Below are 24,019 nucleotides of genomic sequence, written 5' to 3' on the forward strand. Positions count from 1 at the left end.
GCTTGCTGCTGTCAGCACAGAGCCCACTTTGGATCCTTTGTCCCCCACTTCTCTCTACCTTTAAGAGTATAGGCCAATTAATGTAAAACGTCCCTCAGTCTGAGTTTGTCTGATGTATCCTCATGGTAGATTCAGTATTGACAGGAATACTACATAAATGATACTTTGTCATTCTCAGTGCATCACAGGAAGTACATGGTATCTATTTGTCCCATTACTGATTGTGTTAACTTCAACCACTTGGTTAAGTGGAGTCCCCTAAGTTTCTTTCCTATTGTTACTATTTTTCGTTTTGTAGTTAGTAAAAACTTTTACAGAGCAATACTTCAAATCCATGTAAATATTTTCCTTATCAAACTTTCACTCATTTTCACTCATATACATTGATCATTTCTGCCCAAATCATTCATTACTATGATGGCTGTAAAATGGTGATTTGAAAAAACCACTCCATTTTTCTATCAACATTCTGCTATAAGGAAGAATTTTCCCTGTTCTGAATGATTGATTAGCATCATGGACTCACTAGACTCTTATTCTAGTTAACGGATTATAGTCCTTTGTTACCATTTATTATTTTGATGCTTGATAGTCTGATTTATCCTTCCTGTGCTTATTTTTGCAAAATTAAGCAGACATATGCATTTTTTTTAATTTCCATTTCTTTCCAACACAAAAGGTAGCATTCTGTATATTCTTTGTTGCCTTTGCCTTCTACTTAATTTATTCTGGAATTCGTTCCATATCAGTTCACAGTTCTCTCTCCACAGCAGCATTGTTCTCCTTGTGTGTACCACAAAGTTGCTCAATCAATTTCCTGTTTGAGCATTTGCATAGTGTTCAGTGTTTTGCCATTACAGATAATGCTGCAATGAATAGACTTGTGTATGAATATTTCAGTGTTGTTGAAGGTTTATCTTCAGGATAAATTCCTAGAAATCAGACTGCAGGGCCGAAGGTTGACTGCATGTGTAATTTTGTTAAATATCGCCACATTCCCCTCTATGAGGATGAACCATTCTGACCGTAATATATGCCATAATAATATGAGGGTGAATATTTCCTCATAGAGTCACTAACAGAATATATTGTCAATGTTTTGGATTTTTGCCAGTCTAATAGATGGGAAGTGGAATCTCAGAGTGTTTCAGTTTGCATTTCTCTTAAGTAAAGTTGAGTATCTTTCATATCTGTCATGTTTATGAATTATTTATTATCTTTTGCCCATTTTTCTATTAGATTTTTAAATCTTTTTTCTATTCAGTGTTTTAAAGTTCTCTCTGCATTAACAGTGATAGCCTTCTCTCTGTGCTACTCTTTTTTCCCAGTTTACATTTGCCTTTCAACTCTACTTATGGTAATTTTTGGTCATGGAAAGTTTTTTTTTTTTTTTAATATTATCAAATACATAAATCTTTTACTTTATTGCATCTGGGTTTTGAGGCAAAATTTGAAAGGCTTTTCCTACACTTAGGTTACAGAGGAATTCACCCATATTTTTTCTAGTATGTGTATGATCTGAGTTTATCTTGTGTAGGGTGTGGAATATAGACTTACTATTATCTTTTTCTAAATATTTAGTCCCAATACCATTTATTTAAAAATCTTTTTGAAACAGTGATTTGAGATAAGATCTTTATTATACACTGAATTTCTGTGTGTGCTTGGTTCTAGACCTTCTATTATAGGCCATTTAGCAGCCCCATGCTATTTCCTGCAATGTTTTAATTATTGAGGCTTTGTAGTATATTTTAATACATAGTAGGGCTAATACCACTACCGTATAACTCTCTCTTTCAGTGTTTTCCTAACTTTCTGCATGTTTATTTTTCGAAATGAGCTTAGTATCACCTTTTCCAGCTTTGAGAAGAAAACTTGGTATATTTATTGGCATCACATTAACTTACAAGTTAACTTAAGAAGAATAATTATTTTTATGATGTTGAGTTCTATTCAAAAATGAGAGATGCCTTTCTGTTTCTTCAGTTCTGTTTTTTTATCTCTCAGGAGTGTTTTATAGTTTTCTTCGTTTAAGTTTTCTACATTTCTTAAGTTATTCTAAATGTATTTTTTGTTGCTATGTAAAGTTTTTTTCCCTTTACTATAGCTTCTAACCAACTACCATTAATGTATATGAAAGCTACTTTACTGGATTTTTTTATTCTTTGAGTTATTTACACTGATTCTTTAGAGTTTTCTGAACATCCTGTCATGTCATCTGCATATTGATAGTTTTATTTCTTCTTCTCCAGTTGTTAATGACTTTTTTTTTCCCAGTTGTTTGGCTTAATACTTCTAGTAAAATGTTAAATGGTAATAGAAATATTGGACATACTTTGTTTCTGGCATTAGTAGGAATGACTTTAGTGTTTTCCCATTAATGAATATACTGGTTTTAGGATTGAAGTGTGAATATTTTATCATATTAAGGAAGGACTCACGTACTTCCTATTTTCTTGGATATTTTTTTTATAAGGAATGGTATTGAATTTTGTCAAAGGTTTTGTCAGTATTTATGGAGATAATCATATGAATTTTCTCCTTAAACCCATTATTATGAATTCTTTTAAATGAAGTCCTAAAATTAAAGCATCTTTGTGTTTTTAGTACACACATTTTGGTCATGGTGGACTGTTAATGTGAGTTGGAATGTGTTCACTAATATTGTAGACAATGTCTTTGTGTTGATATTAATAAGTGTTACTAATCTTTAATTTTCTTGTACTATCTTTTTCATGAGAAGCTGTGCTAGTTTTATTTTCTTATTTTTATTTTTTCTTTATTTTTAAAATTTTTTTAAGTTTATTTTTAAGAGCGCGCGCGCGCAAGAGAGAGAGAGAGAGAGAGAGAGAATGAGAGAGAGAGAGTGAGTGAGTGGGGCAGGGGGACAGAGATCTGAAGCAGGCTCTGTGCTGACAGCAGAGAGCCCGACGTGGGGCTTAAACTCACAAACTATGAGATCATGACCTGAGCCGAAGGCAGATGCTTAACCAACTGAGCCACCCAGGCACCCCATTTTTATTTTTTTAATGTTCGTTTGCTTTTGAGAGAAAGAGAGTGCAAGTGGGGAGGGATAGAGAGAACTCAAACTCACAGAACATGAGATCATGACCTGAGCTGAATGAAGTCTGATGCTTAACTGTCTGAGCCACCCAGGCGCCCCTTCTTGTGCTATCTTTATCAGGTTAGATATACATGTTATACTTAATGAAAATGAGTTAGAAGTTTTCTTTCATGTCCAGTGCTTTGAAACAATTTGTACAACATTGGGACTATGTCCTCCCTGCAAGTTTGGTAGATTTTCTCTGTGAAACTGTCTAGGTGTGGTGCTTTTTTGTGAAGTAGTTTATTGATCATTTTCTCTGTTCCATGAAATTTCCTCTTTCTACTAGGTTCAATTTTGGTAGACTATGTTTCCGTACAAAATTATCAATTTTATCTAGGTTTTCAAATTTATTTATATAGAGGTGTACAAATTTCTTTTAATTTTTAAATTTCTTCATCAATGGTTATTTACCCCTTGATATTTTGTATTTTGTATATGTGTACTTTCAATGTTTCTTTCCTTGAAAAAGGTAGCTAGTGGTATGTCTATTTTGTTCATGTTTTCCCAAAGAATCAATATTTTGACTCATTAATTAAATCTGTAATTTTTGTGTCTATTTCATTAATGTTCTACTTTTGTTACTTCCTTCCTTGTGTTCTCTTTTGGCTTGCTGTATTCTTTTTCTAGCTATTTGATTGAGAATTTGATTCATTTTCATTCTTTTACCTTAAGTACTCTGAGTGTTTAAAGCCATAGTTTTTCTCTGATCACTGTTTTAAATACATTTAATAGATTCTTATCTTTACTGCTCATTTTATTGTTGTTTTAAGTAATTCTGTTTACATTTTTCTTTTTCTTTTTTTAAACATTTATTTTTGAGAGAGAGAGATACACAGAATCCAAAGCAGGATCCAGGCTCAGAGCTGTCAGCACAGAGCCTGACTCAGGGCTCGAACTCACAAACTGTGAGATCATGTCCTGAGCCAAAGTCGGCCGCTTAACCGGCTAAGCCACCCAGGCGCCCCTGCATTTTTCTTTACCGAGAACTATTAATAGAAAATTTTTAAATTTTTAGGTGGTTTTTTTTTTAATTTATAATTTTAGTGCATGGCAGTCAGTGTTATTTTTAGTAGTTCTACTTCATGAAATTTACTGACTTTTTTAGTCCCACATTATCAGTTTTTCTGACTATTCCATATGTGCATGAAAATAAGGTATATTTTCTAGTCTCATTCTTACAGTATTTGATATATATGCATAAAGTCTACCTTATTGATTGTGTTGCTTAGCTCTTTTATATTACTTTGTCCACAGACCTGTGTTTTAAAGTCATCTATTATTAGTGTCTATCTAACATCTATTATCTATTTCTCTTTGCATCATCTGTAGTTTATATAGGTGGGTGCTGTGTTGCTTAATGCATATATAATCATAATTCTGTATCTTAATTACAGATTGTGACTTTTAGCTTTACGAAGTATCCTCATTTGTCAGATTTCATTCTTTTGTTGTCTTGATTCTACTTTGCCTGATACCTGGCTTTCAGTTCTTATTTGTTTTTTGTTGTTGTTTCCACTTGCCTGATGTATCTTTGCCCATTTGCCCTTTATTTTTAGCATTTTTGCATCATAATGTTTTAGGTATTTTTCTTGAATTTGCATAGAGATAAGTTTTGCTTTGTGAGCCAGTTTGAAAATCTTTTTCTTTAAATAGGCAATTAAAGGGGCACCTGGGTGGCTCAGTGGGTTAAGCGTTCGGCTTCAGCTCAGGTCATGATCTTATGATTCATGGGTTCAAGCCCCACATCGGGCTCTGTGCTGACAGCTGAGAGCCTGGAGCCTGCTTTGGATTCTGTGTCTCCTCCCTCTCTCTGTGCCCTTCCCCAGCTCACGCTCTGTCTGTCTGTCTGTCTCTCTCTCTCTCTCTGTCTCAAAAATAAATAAACGTTTAAAAAAATAAAATAAAATAAATAGGGAATTAAAGCCCATTTTTTATCTGTTGCCATGACTGATATGTTTGTTCTCAACTCTGTCATATTTTTATAAACAGTATATACTTTAGTTGTATTTACTGTATTTCTTTTTCTATATGATGTCTTCTTTGCTTGTTAAATTTTATTTTTGTATAGAAACATTTGTTTTTGTTCTAGTGGTTACTTTTGTAAACTAGGAAAAGAAGAGCAAATTAAAGCCCAAAGTAAGTAGAAGGAAGAAAAGAATAAAGGTTAGAGTAAAAAATTAATTGTTCTTTGAAAAAAAAATTGATTAACTTCTAGCTATACAGATCAAGAAAAGGAGACAAGACACAAATTGCCAATATCAGATATAAGAGGACATCACTACAAATCCCTCAGATTAAAAAAGATAATAAGGAAGTGTTATGAGCAACATTTTGCCAATAAATTCAACAACTGATAGGAAATGGACAAATTCTTTGAAAAACACAGATTCCAGAAACTGACTCAAGAAGAAACAGAAAACCAGAACAACCCTACATCTATGAAAGTAATTGAAATAATAATTTAAAAACCTTCCCACAAAGAAAATGCTTGTCTCAGATGGTGAATTCTATCAAACATTTAAGGAAGAAATAATACTAATCCTATAGAAAGTCTTCCAGAAAAAGGAGGAGGAGGTTGCCAAATAAGGACAAAATACCCTGCTATCAAAACCACAGACACTTGGGGTGCCTGGGTGGCTCAGTCAGTTGGCGTCTGACTTTGGCTCAGGTCTTGATCTTGCTGTTCAAGCCCCGGGTCAGACTCTTTGCTGACAGCTCAGAGCCTAGAGCCTGTTTCAGATTCTGTGTCTCCCTGTTTCTCTCTCTCTCTCTCTGCCCCTCCCCTGCTTGTGCTCTCTCTCTCTCTCTCTCTCTCTCAAAAATAAATAAACATTAAAAAAAAAAACAGATGTTAAAGAAAACTAAAGATGGAGATCTCTCATTAATTTAGATGGGAAAATTTTTAATAAAATATTACTAAATTGATTCCAACTAAATATAGGAAGTGACTACACCATGACTAAATGGAGTTTATACCTCCATTAAGTTAATACTATTTTATAGTAACACTTAATTTCCCATTCAAAATAACCTAAATTCTTCATACTTTTTTTTAACAGATTTGACTCTTAATTTCATTCCACTGTTTTTTTTTTTAATATTTATTTCTTTTGACATAGAGAAGGTACGTGTGTGTGTGTGCGAGCGGGGAGGGACAGAGGGAGAGAGAGAGAATCCCAAGTAGGCTTCTCACTGTCAGTGTGAGCCCACGCGAGGCTGTCTCATGAACTGTGAGATCATGACCTGAGCCGAAATGAAGAATCAGACACTTAATGGACTGAGCCCCCCAGGTGCCCCTTTCCCACTGTCTTCACATACGAAAATCCACTCTCTAAAACTAAAGATTTGCTACCACTGAGAATTTCCAAAATAATTTGCAAAAGTCATTGGATCCCATATTAAGAATTCCCTGCTTTGGGGATGATGGTCATATTCTATATCTTGATTGTGGTCATGGTTACATGAGTATATACATTTATCAGAACTCATTGTTCTGTACACTTAAAATGAATAAGGTTGATTTTTAAAAATTTTCCTGCTTTAGGTGCACCTGGGTCACTCGGTTGGTTAAGTGTCCAAGTCTTGGTTTCGACTCAGGTCATGATCTCATGGTTGTGTGATCCAGCCCCCTTAGGCTCTGCACGAAGCGTGGGATTGGGATTCTCTGTCTCACTCTCTCTCTGCCCCTCCCCAGCTTGTGCTTCCTCTTGCTCTCAAAATAAATAAACTTAAAAAAAAAATTCCTGCTTTAACCATAGCTTGGGTTTTACATCTGATGGTAGTTGCAAATATCTGAAGAATATCCTCAACAGTGAAAGATTTGGAATCCCTTCCAGTTCTGAACCTGCCTTTCAAATGAACCTGATTTATACCATAATGAAATCCCCTTGTTTGTGGAGTAGAATGCACTTGTTTGTGCACTAGTTCTGTGCAGATGAAAAAAAAGTCACCATTTAGGGCATTAACACATGTGACTCATTTAAATTATTTTCTAACTTAAGTCTATTTAATTTCCTTCTTTTTCATTAGACCTGGCTTAATTCATACAGTGTCATTTGTCCATAAAGATAAATTAAAAAATTGTCTTTCAACATTAAGTTTGCCATTCACTCCTGGTAGAACAACTCTAGTTAACTTTGCTTATTCACTTTTATTGTTTTCAGCTTTATTCATTTTTCAAATTGCATCTCCATTCACTAGAAGAAACTAAAAGTAAGCTCATTACCATAATGGTGTGGGACTTAAAATCCAGATCTCCTATAAACTTTTATTTAAAACAGATACTTTAAAAAGCATTATTTTCTTAACCTGGTTGTTTGGTCAAGGATAGACTCCAGTGCCAGATTTGCTCTAATGGTAGATCACTAATATCTTTTTTCTTCTTGGTGGAAAAAGGAGAAGTGACAGTTTAACTAGACTATCAAAAGTATTAGTTTGACTCTTTGTTGTCAAACAAATATTTTCTAACATAGATTTTCACGTCTTCTTGCCATTTAATGTTTCCAGTAAGTAGTGAATATAATAGTGCTTTGTTCATAAAGTTTAAACTTAGTGATCATTGGTTTATAATCACTAAGTTAGGAAAAAGAATTTTTTTTTTTTTTTTAATTTTTTTTTCAACGTTTTTTATTTTATTTTTGGGACAGAGAGAGACAGAGCATGAACGGGGGAGGGGCAGAGAGAGAGGGAGACACAGAATCGGAAACAGGCTCCAGGCTCTGAGCCATCAGCCCAGAGCCTGACGCGGGGCTCGAACTCACGGACCGCGAGATCGTGACCTGGCTGAAGTCGGACGCTTAACCGACTGCACCACCCAGGCGCCCCAGGAAAAAGAATTTATATTTTAACAAGATCCAAAACAATGTTAAGGCACTGCTTCGCAAAGAGATATGATACCACACTTGTGTTTAAGTTAAGAGATCAGAGTGAAGAAGAGAAAAAAGGAAAGAAGATACAGTCATGACTACAGTTCTGCATGCTGTGAAGGCCAGCACACAGAATTTAGGGCTAGGCCTCGAATTTTGCCTTGATTTTATAGCCGCCAAGTTGGGGTTGCCAGATAAAATACAGGGTGCCCAGTTAAATACAAGTTTCAGATACACAACAAGTAATTTTGTAGTGTAAGCATGTCCTTTGTTTTTATTTGCTAAATCTGACAGCTGTGCCACAGAGAATACAATGCAGTCATTCTAACTACTAAGTTACCTGGGTAAGCAACCTCAGCTAAAATATGGAGGTAACCTATTTTATATCCTGAATCCGAAGGGTCTCTCACTCAGATGATTTGAAAACCTGTGCCATAAAAATTGGAGAGCTCATTAATATTTTCCGCTACAAGTATAGCCAACCTTATGGCCCTAATGGCTTCATTTTAGAATTTGCATTTGTTTCTAATGTACTTGGGATAAAACAGTCTTAATCAAATATTCAAATTGCTATGGCTTATCTTGTATCCTGCCTAATATTCTGATTTTTAAAAAAAAATTTTTTAATGTTTATTTTTGAAGGAGAGACAGAACTTGAGCAGGGGAGGGGCAGAGAGAGAGGGAGACACAGAATCCAAAGCAGGCTCCAGGCTCTGAGCCATCAGCACAGAGCCCGACATGGGGCTCGAACTCACAATCTGTGAGATCATGACCTGACTGAAGTCAGTCGCGCACCTGACTGAGCCACCCAGGTGCCCCAGTAATATTCTTTTTGATGAGCATGAAAAAACCCTGTCCTAAGAGAATACATCATCTGCATTGGAGGTCACTCCTAACTGTATTCTTCCTGTGCTGATACTAGACATCATGTGTAGCACAATCTTCTGAATGAGAACAAACCACAGGGAGGGTAGCATTGAGTGTTTCCCTCTTCCACGTTGCACCCTGACCCTTTTACTCTATGTACTGATGGCAGGATACACAAAATATTGGGATTTGTGGCTGGACCGCACAACAAGGTAATATCCTTGTTGCCATTTCGCCTCCATTCTGATATCTGTATATCAGAGTGGTTTGATCCTCTGAAGTTTTCGAGTCTCTCTCCTCAGTATATTCATTCTTGCTTGTGGAATTGCTGACACCCTCATTCTTTTTTTAAACTGGCCCCTTAGTGTTTCTCTTTCAGCAACTTATCCTCCTCTGAAAGCTTTTTCTGATTTTTTTTATATGCCTCATAGTTCTGGAATTATAATTTCATGTAGTTAGTTTCATTTATTTTTAATGTTAAATGTAGATTTTGATACTTCATTTTAGAAAAACAGATTTTATTTTTCTTAAACTGCTTGAATCACAAATTATTATTTCTAAAATTTTAATTGTGTCCTCAGTACTTTCCTTTGTTCCCACCTTTTTTAAAAATGAATAAATGTTATTTTTTTAGAGCAGTTTTAAGTTCACAGCTAAATGGAACAGAGTTCCCATGTACCCCATTTACACACACACTCCCGTCCCTATTGTCAACACCCTGCACCAGAAAGGTACATTTGTTACAACTGATGAACTTACAGTGACAAGTAAATCATCATCAAGAGTAAATTAAATGTGGTCACAGTTGTTTTTCTTTTATTCTTACCGAACTTTGAACAGGTGATGGAAAGTGAAGAGTTCATGTTGCTTCCAGCCAATCAGCTTATTGATATAATATCTAGTGATGAACTAAACGTTCGCAGTGAAGAACAGGTGTTCAATGCAGTGATGGCCTGGGTCAAATACAGTATTCAAGAAAGACGTCCTCAGTTACCCCAGGTATGGCGAAAATGTTTCTTCAAGTAACTGCCCTTTTTGTACTGGATGAAATAATAAATGTTTGACTTACAAAAAATAAGCGATTGTCACTGTCCCTTATATTAGACTGTAAGAGACACCATCTATCCCAAATAATCAAGAAGATAGTGTTTAGAAGCATTTTAAGTGTTTATCATTTTGAACTTTTTGCTCCTTGGCTTCCTCTCTATTTTGCATCAACTCTAGGTTAGGGTTATAGCACAAGTCAGAACCTAAAGGTGTAAATGAACAAAAGAAAGCAAGGATGGCAATTATCGTGCTTCCCTTCCTTGTGACTTGGAAATCTAATCACATTTGGAAGGGTAAAGGGATGATATGGGCCGTAAGTGGTCACTAAATGAATGTTTAATGTTCTTGTTATTATGACTATAGTCTTTAGCAGTTTAATAGGATATTCTTCTGGATTGTTTCAGTCCAGTTATATAAGCTAATTATAGAAGAGCTTATAACATATTGCTGAAAGCTAGGGGCGCCTGGGTGGCTCAGTCGATTGGGCGGCCCACTGCGGCTCAGGTCATGATCTCGCCGTCTGTGAGTTCGAGCCCCGCGTTGGGCTCTGTGCTGACAGCTCAGAGCCTGGAGCCTGCTTCCAATTCTGTGCCTCCTTCTTTTTCTGCCCCTTCCCTGCTTGGTCTCTGTCTCTGTCTCTCTCTCTCTCAAAAATAATAAACGTTAAAAAAAATTTAAAAAAAATTTTTTTTTTTTAATGTTTTTTTTCAACGTTTATTTATTTTTTGGGGGACAGAGAGAGACAGAGCATGAATGGGGGAGGGGCAGAGAGAGAGGGAGACACAGAATCGGAAACAGGCTCCAGGCTCTGAGCCATCAGCCCAGAGCCTGACGCAGGGCTCGAACTCACGGACCGCAAGATCGTGACCTGGCTGAAGTCGGATGCTTAACCGACTGCGCCACCCAGGCGCCCCTAAAAAAAATTTTTTTTAAAAACATATTGCTGAAAGCTCAAAGTGGCATTCTAAAATGATATTAGTATGCTTTCAATTTTCTGACTATTCTGATTACTGAATTGATGGAATAAACTTAGGTTTAGTATTTATGCCTTCCCTCTATCTTTATTATTTATTAATTAAATCAAATTAATTCAGTTAGATCCCAAAGCAAGTGGAAAGACTATGGGAACTTGTGTTACGTATTCTGTTAAATATCTTGCAGGTGGGAGCTCGTGCCTTTAACGATATTTATTATCTCTTAGGTGCTGCAGCATGTTCGTCTGCCTTTGCTTAGTCCCAAGTTCCTGGTGGGCACTGTAGGCTCTGATCCCCTCATCAAAAGTGATGAGGAATGCAGGTATGAATGGCCCTGGGTGGGAAAAATCAACAACTAAGCATTTCTGTTTTCTTCTAATTTCTTTATTTGTGTTGCTTCCTAAATGTTGTATTTCTTAGTGCTGACACCAGAGCAGTATTTAACAGGTTTTTCTTCTGGGTTAGGGTCAAGAGGAGGAGATGGAAGAAGAGAGGACTGAGCTTCCAGTATTCCATTCCATTAGTTTTTATGTGTGGTGCTTATTGGTGTAGAAGTGGCAATAAAGAGGTAGATTTCTAAGATTTTAATGCAAGCTTGAATTCGAAGAGGCAATTCTCTGCTAATATATGTTTTTCTTGAGACAAATAACGCTGTTGAATCTGTCAGAAAGTACCAAGAGCACTGTTCCTTCCATCACATGTAGCTGCTTAGGGAATAGGACCAGCCTTGCTTTCTGAGGTTGTGGACAGAGTCAAAGGTCTGCTCGTCAAGTAGCTGTGGAAGGGTTTCCACCAGAGCTTGGTGGGGTAGTTTCATGATGTTCTTCGTGAAAGAAATTCTAAATGCTTCTATAGCATAAGCAAAACACCTATTTTATTGGGCTATCTCTGTACTATAGACACAAATTGATAAATTACTTTTCCCAGTTTGATAGATTTTAAGATTTAGGTTCAAATCAAACTATATGGTGCTTTTAACCATTTTTTCCCTAGCATGTTCTATATATAAAAATGAAAAGAACTCCTTGAAATATATTGACCTTTGGGTCTCCCTTAGTGACTAAAGAAACTTGCTTTAGTATTAGGAATCCCTAGAACAGAAGTAGAACATGTAGATTCGTTTGCATTTCTTCTATAATCTGAAGCCTGTCCCTTAGAAAAATGTCAGAGGGGGTTTTAGATATTTGGGGTTTTATTTTTTTATTTTTAAATGTTTGTTTATTTTGAGAGAGAGTGTGTGAGCGAGTGGGGGAGGGACAGAGAGAAAGGGAGAGAGAGAAACCCACATAGGCTCCCCACTCAGCACAGAGCCCAACATGGGGCTTGATCTCAGGTGCATGAGATCACGACCTGAGCCAATATCAAGAGTCGGATGCTTAACTGACTGAGCTACCCAGGTGCCCTGATATTTGTATTTTAAATAAAAACCAGACAAATGGCAATTAGTTCCCTCAAGTATGTATAGTAGCAGAAGGAAAACCATATGGAATTACAGATTCTGAAATCTGAAGAAACAATGCAAAAGTGCTCCCCATCCATAAAACATAAATCAGATTGTACTGATTCTGATGCACCAAGTAGAGGTACTTCCAAAGTCACTTTTAAAGGAAACCCTTTACTGATATCCTGACCTCACCATTTACTAGATGTGGGACCTCAGGCAAGTTATCTTAACCTCTTTCTGCTATGGTTTCTTCATCTGTAAAGTAGGGACAATAATAGTACCCCCAGTGATGGGGATTGTTGAGTTAATATATACTAAACCCTTATAACAAGGACTGACACATAGCTATAAGTGTTCTCATTGTTACTATTAATTTTGGGTTGGCTTGCTAAGTTTTAGTTCTATAGTACTGTCTCTAGGAGAGTACTATAAATCCTCAACACTTAAAAACTGGCTATTAAGAGATCCAAGTCTTTGTTTTTAAGGCTGAGGAAGCTTGAGAAAGTTCTTGGTCATCAGCTTGGGTTTTGGGTGGGGAGGAGCTGTTGGTTTGGGGTTTGTTTTTTGTTTGGTTTTTTTTAGGATAAGTAAACTCAAAAGGGGCCCTATCAAAACCACATATTGGAAGTACATTATTGGGTCATGCTTGGGATTGGTCCTGCAGGAATAAATTACTCTTTTTAGCATAAAAAGCTAGAGAAATGAAAATATATTTTAGGAAACACTTTCAAGATTGGGAAAGAACAGAGTTTGCACTAATCAGGTCCTGAATCACTCAAAGAGAGGACTCAAGTGAGCTAAGTATGTATGTGAATAGTTTGTATTAGGATATTGTATTTAACAAGTGTAATTACTAGGTTCTTCTCAGAAAGTACCTGAAGAGACAGGGAAAAAAATTGTTCCTCCTCAGTAGACTTGCTGAAAGTAAACCATTTCATACAGTACCAGATAGCAAATTAATATTAAATGACAGTACACTGTTTCTTCTTAACAATCCAATTGTTGACTTAGTTTTATTATTTAATTAATCTGACAACTATCTAGTGCCAAGGCTGATGTGCTACTCTGCCAGTATCCTGCAGAATCTAGTAAAATTCATGAGAAAGCAATAACTATGCAGGTTGGTAATTGAGTTGTAAATTTTAGTTTCCCATAAGTTATCGGTGGTCCCAAGCATAATGAGTTTCAGGCTAAATTTGCACTAAGATAGGAAGTCATGATGGAAATACCAATCAATTTACAACTCATAGTATGACTGGCATCATTTCTCTCATGTTTGTGACTTTTTAATATTGGCTGGCATTCATGATTTGGTTTGATTTATGCTTGCTCCCCTTTGCCAATTTACGTATTCCTAAACCATATTGGAATTTGACTAACGATATTATTTAGACATTTGGAATAAAGGCAGAATTTTCTCCACAGAGACTTGGTAGATGAAGCTAAAAACTATCTCCTCTTACCTCAAGAACGACCACTGATGCAAGGACCAAGGACAAGACCACGGAAACCTATCCGATGTGGAGAAGTACTCTTTGCAGGTTTGGGTCTTAATATACTCTGATTAAACTGAATGTTTTCCTACATGTTAAACTGTCATTTGAGTAGTCCTTTGGACAATTGTGATATCCACTGTCATAAGAGACACATAATAAGTTACCATGTAGCTTGACTCCTTAACTCATGATCCAACACTGGTATTCTCCAAGAGTGCTCTATTTTTATGTAAGTCTAAAAATGTCATGCAGTAGATATTTTGTTAAAATGAGTCATATGCATTTTTTATATACCAGTGTGCAAGTCACCTCATAATTACCTAGAACTGTCAAAAAACATGATCTTTACAGGGAGGCCTGGGTGGCTCAGTTGGTTAAGGCATCCGACTTCGGCTCAGGTCATGATCTCGTGGTTCGTGGGTCTGAGCCCCACATCAGGCTCCATGCTTGCTGATAGCTCGGAGCCTGGAGCCTGCTTCAGATTCTGTGTCTTCCCCTCTCTCTCCTCTTCCACTCACACTCTGTCTCTCTCTCAAAAATAAGTAAACATTTAAAAAAAGTTTAAAAAACAAAACATTATCTTACATTAAACAGTTACACACTTTCCTAGCTCCACTGAGCTAGATTGAGCCCAAGACAGCCTGCTGTATCATTTTGCTCCTACTCTCTGCTCCTTAATCTTTAAGAACTTTCATCCTCAGATGTCACTTCCATCCACGTAAATTCAGCTCCCTTGTTCACCTGAATAACAGCTTTCTCACAGTTGCATCAAACTACTTTTTACTAGTTCTGTCTTAGTCCATCGGGCTATTCTAACAGAAAACCAGAAACTGGGTGGTTATAAACAACATAAATTTATCTCTCACAGTTCTGGAGGCTAGGAAGTCTAAGATTAAGGCACCAGGAGATTCCATGTCTGGTGAGGGCCCACCTGCTTCTTCATGGAGGTTGGTCTTCTTATCTTTTTGCTGTGTTCTTACATGGAGGTAGGGGCAAGGGAACTTTCTGAGGTCTCCTTTATAAGAGCACTGATCCCATTCATGAAAGCTCTGCCCTTATGACCTAAGCACCTTGAAAAGGACCTACCTCCTAATACCAACACACTGGGGACTAGATTTCAACATATAAATTTTGGTGGGACATACATACATTCAGTCTGTAGCAAGTTCTCTGAATTTTTTTTCTAATTCTGATTCGTGGAGCTAACCAGGACGCATAGTATTTGTATTTAAGCTCCCAACTTTCACTAATTCCATGGCTCCTTAGATGTAGACATCCTTGGATTCTTTTGTCCCATTTTAATATATGAAGTGTTCTATTCCTTTTCATCAGGGAATTTTGTGCAATCTCTGGGGCCTAGTATCCTTTTCCATCAGCCTAACTACTGCCTATCTTTTTCTTCCCAATTTAATTTTCTCTTGGCATGTGGGAATATATTTTCCCCTATATTTTTAGAAGGAAAATTTGATAATTTATGTTTTTAGCTCTCTCTTTTTAAGTTTTTTCATCTAAATTTCTTCATGTAGAGGATTGTAGTATTTCTGCAAGAAGAAAATTGATGCCAGGTTTTCTTTTTCACTCCAGTCCTCATCAGACTTTTTTTTCTCTTTTGAAGAATTTCTTTATTTTTGTTTTAGATTTCAAACTTAATTATTAATTCATTATGCACTGAATTCTCCCATACATCTAGTGTCCAAATGTTTCTGTTATTAATAGATTTATAATTTGTATTATTATTCTTATTTATTCCTATGTATGCGTGATCATATTCACCTGCTGTGTGGGTTTACACAGACATTTGCATGCTCGCACCTACATACATCTGCATCCTTGCTCTCCCATAGAGCAGTCTTAGAGTTTCTCTTTCCCACTTTTGAAAGTTGATGGTCTATTTTGAAATTAGAAGGCTGCAAGATCTAATTATTTGTGGTACCTGTGTCTTCATGATGTCATGTTGTTTTTGGGAATTCTAGTAGTAGGACCATCTTTATGGAGTTACATCCATTATTATGAAGATCTATTAACTATTTTGTTTGGCTATTGTTTTAATAGCTGGAGTAGGAGCCTTTTTTTTTAATTTTTGGACACTTTTTTTTTTAATTTTTTAAAATGTTTTATTTTTTTTTGACAGAGAGAGAGACAGAGCATGAGTGGGGGAGGAGCAGAGAGAGAGGGAGACACAGAAGCTGAAGTAGGCTCCAGGCTCTTAGCTGTCAGCACAGAGCCCAACGTGGGGCTCGAACTCACGACCACAAGATCATGACCTGAGTCGAAGTCGGACGCTCAACCGACTGAACCACCCAGGCGCCCCTAGACCTCACTTTTTAAGCTCCATAATGTAGCCCTTATTTTGGATTGGAATAGAGATGATTTGAAAGAATAATAAATTAAAATTATCTGCTATAACCACTTCTTTATTCAGGGAGCACTCTGAGAAGCTCTGTGGAACTCAGTTTGAACTTGTTATTCTGGTTATGAAAAATGTAGTTTCTTCAAAACATTTCCTGACCTTAAATGTCAGTTTGGATAATGTAGAATTCTCTATAGAGTGTAGATTAAACAGAAAGTAAAGTATTTTATAGCATAAATCATAAGAATTTTTGTGTTATTTTCAGTTATAAGAGGACCTATTAAGAGACTGTGAATAGATGAGTCAAAATCTCCCTCCCCAGTAGAATAAAAAGAAAACTAGGCTTCTGAATTATAGTTCTTTTTCTTTTTTGAGACTGAGCCACCCAGGTACCCCACAAAGTTATTATATTATTGACTGTATTCCCTGTGCTCTACATTACATCCCCATGACTAATTTATTTTATACTGGACGTTTATACCTTTTTAATCCCCTTCACCTATTTTGCCTGCCCCCCAACCCTTCTCCACTCTGGTAGCCAACAGTTTGTTTCCTGTATCTATGAGTTTGTTTCTGTTTTGTTTTGTTTGTTTCCACGTAAGTGAAATTGTACAGCATTTGTCTGACTTATTTCACTTGATTGGATCCCTAGATCCAACTATGTTGTCGCAAATGACAAGATTTCCTTCTTTTTTATGGCTGAGTAATATTCAATTGTGTATATATAGTATATCTCATTCATTTATCAGTAGATACTTAGGTTGCTTTCATATCTTGGCTATTATAAATAATGCTGCATTGAATATAGGGGTTCATATTTCTCTTTGAATTAGTGTTTTCATTTTCTTTGGATAAATATTCAGAAGTGGGATTGCTGGGTCATATGATAGTTCTATTTTTAATTTTTTGAGGCCTCCATATTGTTTTCCAGAATGACTGCACCAATTTATGCTTCTACTAACAGTGTATGAGGATTCCCTTTTCTTCACATCCTCACCAATGCTGGTTATTTTTTGTCAGGTTTTAGTTCTTTAAGCTTTCGATAACAAATTACATTTATGTAGTATTTTATTCTTTAGAAAGCAGTTTAATGTATTTATTATTTCATTTAAAAATTTTTGTTCCTTATTTAACAAATAAGGTAGTTTATAAGATATTCTCAAGATCACATCACTTAGCAGAGGTAACACTCAAACTCCAGTCTTCTAACTAAATTCAGTGTTTTATCCAATAAACGCCACTTACTTCCCAATCTGACTTAAACTGGTGTCCTTGCTGTTCTCTGTAAAATGGATTTATTTAGAAAATTAAAGATTATCGCAACCCCAGTGGAATAAGTAAAAGTCATAACTTATGTTTTGACCTGCTTCTAGAGATATTTGGTAAGTCCAAGCAATAGGTCACGATTTGAAGTTTTGAAGTGAGTGATACATTCTGTGCATTAGAACAAGTATTCTCTTGACCACTTGTATTACTTCCCCCAGTTGGTGGCTGGTGCAGTGGAGATGCTATTTCTAGTGTTGAACGATATGATCCACAGACCAATGAATGGCGAATGGTAGCTTCGATGAGCAAAAGGCGATGTGGAGTTGGGGTCAGTGTTCTTGATGACCTGCTGTATGCAGTAGGAGGCCATGATGGATCCTCATATCTCAATAGTGTTGAAAGGTAAGTAAGGTCAATTTCAAATTTTATTCTCTGCTATTCATGTAGTTTTCACTTGAGATGTTAGCCAGGAAACAAATGTGTTTTGCTGCTTTAGTATTGCATCTACTAGTTGGCAGCCTTGACCACTTAGCATAACATATGAGTCCTTTATAATTTAACTTCCACCTGACCTATTTTTCCAGTCTGTCTCCCCTGGCATACCCCTATTCCCTAATGCTACTGCAGACCCACCAAATTGCCTGTGGTTCCTTGGGCATGCTAAATCCTTTTATTTCTCTTTGCCTACTCATATGCTTGCTGTTCTTTCTTCCCTGGAATATCTCTACAAGACTCAATGTTTTTACTTCTTATATAAAGCCTTCTCTGACTCCCTACAGACTATTGATTACTCATTCCTCTGCTCTTTCATAAGTATTTTGAATATAGTTGTACATATCTGATTGGCTATCATTGTTAAAATGTCTTTTCCCATATCTATCCCAGTGCCTGGCACATTAGAATTCTACAGTAATTGATTTTTAATAACTTCTGGCTTCTGGCTCACGTACACCCTTTTTCATTCAGCTGTGCTGATTTACAGTGATTCTTGGCATTTCTTAAACATGTCTGTGAAATCCTGCAGCATAGCAGGGCTGGTTCAATATTTGCAAATCAATCAATGTGATATATCACATTAATAAAAGAAAGGATAAGAACCATATGATCCTGTCAATAGATACAGAAAAAACAGTTGACAAAACACAGCATCATTTCTTAATAAAAACCCTCAAGAAAGTCGGGATAGAAGGAACATACCTTAACATCATAAAAGCTGTATACGAAAAGCCCACAGCCAGTATCATCCTCAATGGGGAAAAACTGAGAGTTTTCCCCCTGAGATCAGGACCACGTCAGGGATGTCCATTCTCACCACTGTTGTTTAACATAGTATTGGAAGTCCTAGCCTCAGCAATCAGACAACACAAAGAAATAAAAGGCATCCAAGTTGGCAAAGAAGTCAAACTTTCACTCTACCTGGAAAACATGAAAGACTCCACCAAAAAGCTGCTAGAACTGATACATGAATTCAGCAAAGTCGCAGGATACAAAATCACTGTACAGATATCGGTTGCATTTCTATACACCTATAATGAAGCAACAGAAAGAGAAACCAAGAAATCGATCCCACTTACAATTCCACCAAGAACCATAAAATACCTAGGAATAAACCTAACCAAAGATGTAAAAGATCTGTATGCTGAAAACTATAGAAAACTTATGAAGGAAATTGAAGAAGACACAAAGAAATGGAAAAACATTCCATGCTCATGGATTGGAAGAACAAATTATCATTAAAATGTTTATACTATCCAAAGCAATCTACACATTCAATGCAGTCCCAATCAAAATTGCACCAGCATTCTTCTCAAAGCTAGAACAAACAATCCTAAAATTTGTATGGAACCACAGAAGACCCCGAATACCCAAAGTAATGTTGAAAAAGAAAACCAAAGCGAGAGGCATGACAATCCCAGACTTTAGCCTCTGCTACAAAGCTGTAATCATCAAGACAGTATGGTATTGGCACAAAAACAGACACATAGACCAATGGAATAGAGAACCCAGAATTGAATGCACAAATGTATGGCCAGCTAACTTTTACAAAGCAGGAAAGAGTCTCCAATGGAAAAAAGTCTCTTTAGCAAACGGTGTTGGGAGAACTGGACAGCAACATGCAGAACAATGAAACTAGACCACTTTCTTACAACATACACAAAAACAAACTCAAAATGGATGAAAGACCTAAATGTGAGACAGGAAACCATCAAAACCCTAGAGGAGAAATCAGGCAACAACCTCTTTGACCTCAGCTGCAGCAATTTTTTGCTCAACACATGTCCAAAGGCAAGGGAATTAAAAGCAAAAGTAAACTATTGGGATCTCATCAAGATAAAAAGCTTCTGGACTGCAAAGGAAACAGTCAACAAAACTAAAAGACAGCCGACAGAATGGGAAAAGATATTTGCAAATGACATATTAGATAAAGGGTTAGTATCCAAAATCTATAAAGAACTTACCAAACTCCACACCCAAAAAAAACATAATCCAGTGAAGAAAAAGGCAGAAGACATGAATAGACACTTTTCCAAAGAAGACATCCAGACACGTGAAAAGATGCTCAGCATCACTCATCATCAGGGAAATACAAATCAAAACCGCACTGAGATACCACCTCACGCTGGTCAGAGTGGCTAAAATTAACAACTCAGGAAACAACAGATGCTGGTGGGGATGTAGAGAAAGGGGAACCCTCTTACACTGTTGGTGGGAATGCAAATGGTGCAACCACTCTGGAAAACAGTGTGGAGGTTTCTCAAAAAGTTAAAAACAGAACTCTATCACCCAGCAATAGCACTACTAAGAATTTACCCAAGGGATACAGGAGTGCTGATACATAGGGGCACATGCACCCCAATGTTTATAGCAGCACTGTCAACAATAACCAAATTATGAAAAGAGCCTAAATGTCTATCAACTGATGAATGGATAAAGAAGATGTGGTTTATATATACAGTGGGATACTACTTGGCAATGAGAAAGAATAAAATCTGGCCATTTGCAGCAACATGGATGGAACTGGAGGGTATTACAGTAAGTGAAATAAGTCAGTCAGAGAAAGGCAGACATCATATGTTTTCACTCATATGTGGAACTTGAGAAACTTAATAGAAGACTCTGGGGGAAGGGAATGGGAAAAAATAGTTACAGAGAGGGAGGGAGGCAAACCATAAGAGACTCTTAAATACAGAGAACAAACTGAGGTCTCATTGGGGTGGGGGCAGCAGGGGAGAGGGGAAAATGGGTGATGGGCATTGAGGAGGGCACTTGTTGGGATGAGCACTGGGTGTTGTATGTAAACAATGAATCATGGAATCCTTCCCCAAAACCGAGAGCATACTGTATACACTGTATGTTGGCTAACTTGACAATAAATTATATTAGAAACAAACAAACAAAAAAAATCCTGCAGCATATAAAGATCTAGAGGTATAGGGGCACCTGGGTGGCTCAGTCAGTTGAGCATCTGACTCTTGATTTTGTCTCAGGTTTTGATCCCAGGATCATGGGATTGAGCCCTGCATCAGTCTCTAAGCTGAGCATGGAGCCTGCTTAAAATTATCTCTCTCTCCCTCTGCCCCTTTCCCCTGTTCGCTCTCTCTCTAAAATTACAAAAAAAAAAAAAAAAATCTAGAGGTATAGATTATAGAGCTGAAAAACCAAACAGAGGGATTAGCTCCACAGAAGTTAAAAAAAAAAAAAAAGTGTGCTGAAAAACAAATTGAGTTACAGGTACCTGGCTGGCTCAGGCAGTAGAGCATGCAACTTTTGATATCAGGGTTGTAAGTTCAAGCCCCACATTGAGTGTAGAGACTATTTAAAAGAATTAAAATCATTAAAAAAAATAAAAATAAAATGAATTAAAGAAATAAGAATGGAAATGATTAAATATTTACAACTTAATAATAATTAAGCCCAAATATATCAAAATGTGTGGGATGCAACTAAGACAGTATTCAGAGGCAAATTTATATGCATTATAACAATATGCATACATTTCAAAATAAGATGAGAAAATAAATCATTCTTTTAAATCAAGAAGTTATAAAAAGCCACAAAATCCAAGAAAATACAAAGAAAAAATTAATGAGATTGAAAACAATTAAAATTGGTATAATTACAAAAAGAGCAATTTGATAGTTTTTTGATAGTATGTTATAAAATTAAAAATGACTTGGAACGCCTGGGTAGCTCAGTCAGTTAAGTGGCAGACTCCTAATTTCAGCTCAGGTCATTATCTCAGGGTCATAAGATCAAGCCCCACATTGGGCTGTGTGCTGGGTGTGGAGCCTGCTTGAGATTCTCTCTGTCCTCCCTCTGGCCCTCGTCCACTTGTCTCTAAAAAAAAATGTGAATAGATGGACTAAAATATTTTTAAAAAGGTGGGGCGAGTGGCACCTAGTCAGTTGAGTCAGTTGAGTTGACACTCAGTCAGTTGAGCATCCAACTCTTGATTTCAGCTCAAGTTATGATCCCAGGGTCATGGGATGGAGCTCCGTGTAGGGCTCCACACTGAGCAAGGAGCCTGCTTAAGATTCTCTCTCTCTCTCTCTCTCTCTCTCTCTCTCTCTCTCCCTCCCTCCCTCCCTCCCCACACACACACTGCCCCCATTCTGCCCTCTCCCCTGCTCACATGCTGTCTCTCGAAAAAAAAAAAAATGACTGTACTCTGTGCCCCTTGATTCTACTTGTCATCATCCATTTGCACAAGGAGAAATATACAAGAGTAATTACTGTGCTTTTTAATAATAATAAGGTCTTTTAATTATTATTATTATTATAATATTTCTCTACTCTGAAATCCACATTTCCTTCCAGAGAAATTTACAAGGAATGGCCATATATCAGCAAAACTACAGGTTTTGAAGCATTTTCACAGAGGAGAGTGTGAGGACAGGTTATCAATTATTAAGAGTTTCTGTCACTCAAATTTTCAGTTAAGATATTTTCAGCTACAGGTTAACAGAAAATTTCTATTAAGCAGGCTAAAATAATTTATTATGTTCCAGAAACACAGTTTCTCAGGGCTTTAACTCCACCTCTCTGATATCTCCCTTAGCTCTGCAATGCTTACATATGGATTCCTTCTCAAATAGACATCAAGATGGCTGGAGCAGTTTTGGGCATCACATCTAGACGTAACTCTGTTCACAGGGAGAAAAGGGGCCATGTCTTCTTTCTGAAAGTTTGGGAGCAAGGAAATCCTTACCAGAAACCCCAATTTTTCTTAGCAGACCTTCCCCCATCAATCATTGGCTAGAATCAGGTCACATGCCTTTCCTAAACCAACACTGGCAAAGTGAATGGGATTGGCATGATTGGTAAACTAATAGAGAAGAATTTATGCTGAGAGACTGCCACCGTACCTTTACCTGAGGAGTATTTAATTCCAATTTTTATAACATAAATCCTCTTTAGTACATATTCCATAATTTATCAATGCAGAATATACTCTAATTTGAGTATGTTTGAGTATATTGAAGTTGCCAACTCAAATAACCAGGACATTAAAATCATCTAGTATTAAGAGTTTCTTTTCACAGAATCTGAGTTTTATGGATTTTATAAGAATAAAACTAAAAGACAGAATCAAAAAAATACAGTTTCCCTAGCTTTAAATATCCTCACTACAGGCTCTGGGACTTCTCAACCATTGTCACTTCTCAAATGCCAAGGCAAAGAAGAGGATAGGGAGGGCAGGGTAGAATGATTATCCCTACAGTAAGGTCTTTTTTTTTTTTCACTTTTGTTTATTTATTTTTATTTTTATTTTATTTTTATGAAATTTATTGTCAAATTGATTTCCATACAACACCCAGTGCTCATCCCAACAGGTGCCCTCCTCAATGCCCATCACCCACTTTCCCCTCCCTCCCACCCCCCATCAACCCTCAGTTTATTCTCAGTTTTTAAGAGTCTCTTAGGGGCGCCTGGGTGGCGCAGTCGGTTAAGCGTCCGACTTCAGCCAGGTCACGATCTCGCGGTCCGGGAGTTCGAGCCCCGCGTCAGGCTCTGGGCTGATGGCTCAGAGCCTGGAGCCTGTTTCCCATTCTGTGTCTCCCTCTCTCTCTGCCCCTCCCCCGTTCATGCTCTGTCTCTCTCTGTCCCAAAAATAAATAAATGTTGGAAAAAAAAAAATTAAAAAAAAAAAAAAAAGAGTCTCTTATGCTTTGGCTCCCTCCCTCTCTAACTTTCTTTTTTTTCCTTCCCCTCCCCCGTGGTCTTCTGTTAAGTTTCTCCGGATCCACATAAGAGTGAAAACATATGGTATCTGTCTTTCTCTGTATGACTTATTTCACTTAGCATAACACTCTCCCGTTCCATCCACGTTGCTACAAAAGGCCATATTTCATTCTTTGTCATTGCCAAGTAGTATCCCATTGTATATATAAACCACATCTTCTTTATCCATTCATCGGTTGGTGGACATTTAGGCTCTTCCCATAATTTGGCTATTGTTGAAAGTGCTGCTATAAACATTGGGGTACAAGTGCCCCTATGCATCAGCACTCCTGTATTCCTGGGGTAAATTCCTAGCAGTAGTATTGCTGGGTCATAGGGTAGATCTATTTTTAATTTTTGAGGAACCTCCACACTGTTTTCC

At 36.9% G+C, this 24,019-nt stretch overlaps 1 protein-coding gene across 14 annotated transcripts in view; it reads left to right on the plus strand.

The window, feature by feature from the left end:
* KLHL20 (kelch like family member 20) overlaps nt 1–24,019 on the plus strand; it is a 142,360-nt gene that overhangs the window by 98,650 nt on the left and 19,691 nt on the right. For all 14 annotated transcript variants that reach the window (XM_047840427.1, XM_047840435.1, XM_047840431.1 and 11 more), the window contains 4 exons: nt 9,679–9,837; nt 11,087–11,181; nt 13,729–13,844; nt 17,634–17,817. In XM_047840427.1, coding sequence (XP_047696383.1) covers nt 9,679–9,837; nt 11,087–11,181; nt 13,729–13,844; nt 17,634–17,817 — 554 coding nt within the window. The remainder of the gene's footprint in view (nt 1–9,678; nt 9,838–11,086; nt 11,182–13,728; nt 13,845–17,633; nt 17,818–24,019) is intronic.

The sequence above is a fragment of the Prionailurus viverrinus genome, chromosome F1 (assembly GCF_022837055.1).
Source record: "Prionailurus viverrinus isolate Anna chromosome F1, UM_Priviv_1.0, whole genome shotgun sequence".
NCBI lineage: Eukaryota > Metazoa > Chordata > Mammalia > Carnivora > Felidae > Prionailurus > Prionailurus viverrinus.